Source organism: Meleagris gallopavo, chromosome 10, assembly GCF_000146605.3.
Source record: "Meleagris gallopavo isolate NT-WF06-2002-E0010 breed Aviagen turkey brand Nicholas breeding stock chromosome 10, Turkey_5.1, whole genome shotgun sequence".
In the NCBI taxonomy this organism is placed as follows: domain Eukaryota; kingdom Metazoa; phylum Chordata; class Aves; order Galliformes; family Phasianidae; genus Meleagris; species Meleagris gallopavo.
The window spans coordinates 12,018,785-12,022,784 of NC_015020.2; the positions used below are offsets into that span (position 1 = coordinate 12,018,785).

At 48.9% G+C, this 4,000-nt stretch overlaps 1 protein-coding gene across 1 annotated transcript; it reads right to left on the reverse strand.

The window, feature by feature from the left end:
- Positions 1 to 599: 599 nt before the first annotated feature.
- Positions 600 to 3,523, reverse strand: GLUL (glutamate-ammonia ligase). Its single transcript, XM_019618600.2, has 5 exons — positions 3,240 to 3,523; positions 2,809 to 2,955; positions 2,263 to 2,390; positions 1,896 to 2,095; positions 600 to 1,025 (listed from the first exon to the last, which is right to left on the reverse strand). Exons 1-5 carry the CDS (start codon positions 3,337 to 3,339, stop codon positions 707 to 709), a joined length of 894 nt encoding a protein of 297 aa, XP_019474145.1. The 5' UTR covers positions 3,340 to 3,523; the 3' UTR covers positions 600 to 706.
- Between the last annotated feature and the right edge of the window lie 477 nt (positions 3,524 to 4,000).

Genomic DNA, 4,000 nt, shown 5'->3' on the forward strand with positions numbered 1-4,000 from the left:
AGCCAGAAACACAACCCCCCACTTTCATATATAATTTTTTTTGTTTTTACATTTAAATAGAAAAATACTACTTCACTCTGTGTTATGAGCAGGAGATCGGTTGACTTCCAATGACAGAACAAGGAGCTTTCCTAAGTGCTCCTACACCACACTCGATGCCAAGAAGAATCCTAGAAATCTGACAGTGCCAAGAGGCTGAAGACCTCCCCATTACACCACAGGACAGAGCGGGGCCTCAGCTCAGCTCCTCCCTGCCCTTCTGGGGACGCTATGTCTTGAGAACCATCAGCCCACAGAGCACCAGCGTTGGGTCTAACACCCAAATTTGGGGAAGTCAGCTATAATTTTCACTTTCCTCTTGTCTGCTGGCTTTCTATGTGTAGCCTGTCCCTGGAAGCCATTGGATCCCACCGGATGTACAGATGAATTAGACAAAAAAAAACAAAAAACAAAAAAAACAAAAAAAAAACAATAAAACAAAACAGTGGTTAAAAATTCTCTAACACCCTCTGCTCCTCTCACCTTTTGAAGAGTCAATGACAAACAGACATCATTAAAACTAAACTTGCCCTCCTCCCCCACCTCAAAACAAGAGTTACTGAGACACGAAGTGTGTTATCTTGTACCCTCAGGATTACAACTAGAAGGGAAGTTTAGGGGTGTGGGAAGCATGGGGGGAAGGCGGTGTCTGCGGGCATGATTCCACTTAGTTCTTGTACTCAAAAGGCTCATCCCCAGTTTCGTTGAGGAGACACGTACGGACGAGGGCCTCCGTCACAGCATAGGGATCGCAGTTGGCTGAAGGCCGGCGGTCCTCAAAGTAACCTTTCTTCTCATGGCCCACGTTGCGTGGGATGCGGATGCTGGCGCCGCGGTTGGCCACGCCGGCGGAGAACTCATGGATGTTGGATGTCTCATGGAAGCCCGTCAGGCGCCGGGCGTTGTCCAGCCCTCCTTTGGGGTCATAGGCACGGATGTGGTACTGGTGACGCTTGCTCAGTTTCTCGATGGCCTCCTCAATGTGCCTGTGAAGGAAGCAGGGGAGAGGAGAAGGCTCGGTGAGTGAGCCGCTCTTGCTGTTGTGTCCAAGTGAATGTAGCTTCATCCCTCCCCCCCAGCATCCCCAAGAGAATTATGTCCTACGACCCACTTCCCTGTTCTTATCAATGGGGAGCTTCGCTTCCCTTCTACTTCTAACCTGTGTGATTCTTGGTAAAGGATCCCCATGGCCTCATAGAGTCTACTGACAGTGCTCACAGGCATGACCCATGGCCAGATCTCTGCTCTGCCTCTGGCAAAATCTGCCCCCAGAAGAGAGATTTCTTAACCCAAGGTCCTATTAGGGAAGCTGACAATCACAGGCTGGTTCGTTATCTCAGAGCACCACCGAGATTAAGGCAAGAAAGCACAGCTGCCCAAACAAATCCCTTTGGAGAGCTCCACCAAGGTCCAGTGCAGTGAGGTCTGCTCTGAGCATGCCAGTCCCATTTGTGACCTGGGTCTTACATTTCCAAAATCGTCACGTTGAAACAAACACGGCATTTGTGTCCAGCTTGACCCAGACATAAGCAAGTGGTCTCTCTCATCATGGTTATAAATAAAAAATGCCTTTGCTGAGTTGGCTTGTTTATTAACAAGAGCTGACAGCCTCCTACAAACTGCTGCATCCTTCCACCTGTACTGAATTTCCAATCCAGCACCAACAGGAGTGTAATACTACACACACATCTCAACAAAAAACACAGACACACATACAAAAAGAATGAAATCCAGAAAAAAAGTCTCATGCAGAATGCCAAGCCCCATAATGGTGTCCACCATGCAGTCAAAAGCTCTGCTAAAAGCTTGCAGCTACCAAGCCCAACTTGCTGCCTGGCCCATCTCAAAAGACTTACTTGAGTCCCCCGTCTTCCCTCATGTTCTTGGTGCTGAAGTTGGTGTGACAGCCAGCACCGTTCCAGTTCCCAGGGATGGGTTTGGGATCGAAGGACACGATGACACCAAAATCTTCACAGACCCGGTGGAGGATGAAGCGTGCTATCCAGAGGTGATCCCCCATCTCAATCCCTTCGCACGGTCCCACCTGGAACTCCCACTAGAGGAAGGAGGAGTCAGAGCTTAGTGAGGCACAGCAAAGCACTTCCCACCCCCTAACACTCTGACCATTAGCAAAGCTGCGCTGCTTGGAGTGGTGAGCCAAAAGTTCCTTTTACCCACAATTTTTCTGGACCATCTCACCCCACAAGGCACCCAAGATTTTACCTGGGCTGGCATAACTTCTGCATTGGTTCCTCCAATTTTCACACCAGCATACAGGCACGCTCGGTAGTGGGCCTCCACAATGTCTCTGCCGTAGGCTTTGTCAGCTCCTACACCGCAGTAGTATGGACCTGCAACAGCACAGATGGAAAGCAAGAAGAACGTGAGCTTCCAGAAGGTAAAAGGTTCAAATTTTGTGAAGAGAAAGCACACATGGGGAATATCAAGGCTCAGCACCCATTTGTCATGGCAAAGCACTAGTAGAGCAGAGCACTAATGGACTTGTGCTCCGTCATACTGGGCAAGAGTTTATGACACCTGTAGACTAATAAAATGAACAACAAAATCTGGAAAAGGGCAGTGAACATTTTTGCCTTTCCATAAAGATCTTAATTTTGTGAATTAGTTTCTGCTACTGTCCTGCTTGCTACTTTCAGTACTAGAAAGGTCTTGAATCATTCATCTTGCTTGAAACGTCACAAGGATCACAATTCAAGCAAGGCAGCAAATGCTCCTGACATAATGCATTGCCGGCTCCTGAAAGGTTACCTTGGGGTCCAGGGAAGCCATTGGAAGGCCAGCCAAACGGATGACCATCTGTTCCCAGAAGGGTGTACTCCTGCTCCATCCCAAACCAGGGGTGCTGGTTGGACACCATATCCATAATCCGCCTACAGGTGTGCCGGAGATTTGTCTCTATAAAGGAAAAGCAGCACAAGGTTTTTTAGGACCTCTACCTCCGTTGCCCGCTTCTCCTTTACCTACAGCCTGAATGCTAGCTGTTAAGAGAAGAATCAAGGACCACTGTTCCACCATAATCACCACCACCAGCACTTTGCTTGCCTTTTATTTTTAGGGCTCTATTTTTGCCATGTACGATGCTGAAGGGCATGAACAACATTTGGACAGGTCTTCCTTTTTCCACCCCCTTCTTCTACCAGCATCCCCTCCCCACAAACACCAGCAGTGTGTCCATTCACCTGCAGACTGGCGGTTGTATTTGAAGACCTCACAGAGAACTAATTTGTTGGGATCCTTGCGAAAAGGGTCCCGAAACATGGCAGCAGGTCGCAGGTACATGTCGCTGTTGGAGCCTTCAGCTTGGAAGGTGCTGGAGCCATCGAAGTTCCACTCAGGAAGATCTGAAGAGAAGATCAAATCACCGTGAGCCAGGGTCCACCAGTGCCAGGAGGATGGACTCTTCACCACTCTTCAGTGCCATGGAAGTGCAAGTACTTATAGACATTGGGACTAGAAGGGCTTTCATCCCAGCTCAGATGATCTTTTGTTTGTTTGGTTTTTTGTTTTTTTCAAATAAAGGAAGTAGAAACACAAAAGAAGTAAGAAATGAGAGAAGGCAACTCCCCAGCTCTGCAGCCACCCTGAAAAACACGAGTCACTGGGCTGCTGGCCAAGCCCAACTCAGTACTGCAGCATTGAAGACAATTCCCATCTCCCAACCAGCATGGAGTGCACTGGGCACCCAGTTTGCTTTCATTCAGGATGTTTGGGGACTGGGGAAGAGTAAATCACATGCACTGCTACATGGGTTGAGCCTCATATGGAAAAGAGGAGTATGGCCAGCATGGCCCTTGTGCCCTCCATCCTGGGGGTCAAAGCACAGCGGGAGCTGCAGTGAACTCTACCCAGGCTACGTTATCTCCTCCATATCCTGGGGGGAAAGTGGGAGGATGGGAAGCACGGAGATTTCAAAAGAGCTGTGCCAACCACTCCCTTAGAG

Coding starts and splice junctions, on each gene's coding strand:
- GLUL (XM_019618600.2), bottom strand. CDS start 3,339: ATGTACCTGCGACCTGCTGCCATGTTTCGGGACCCTTTTCGCAAGGAT. Junction 2,391..2,808: donor TGGCTTCCCTGGACCCCAAG/GTAACCTTTCAG, acceptor GTGCTGTTGCAG/GTCCATACTACTGCGGTGTA. Junction 1,026..1,895: donor AGGGAAGACGGGGGACTCAA/GTAAGTCTTTTG, acceptor CTTCCTTCACAG/GCACATTGAGGAGGCCATCG.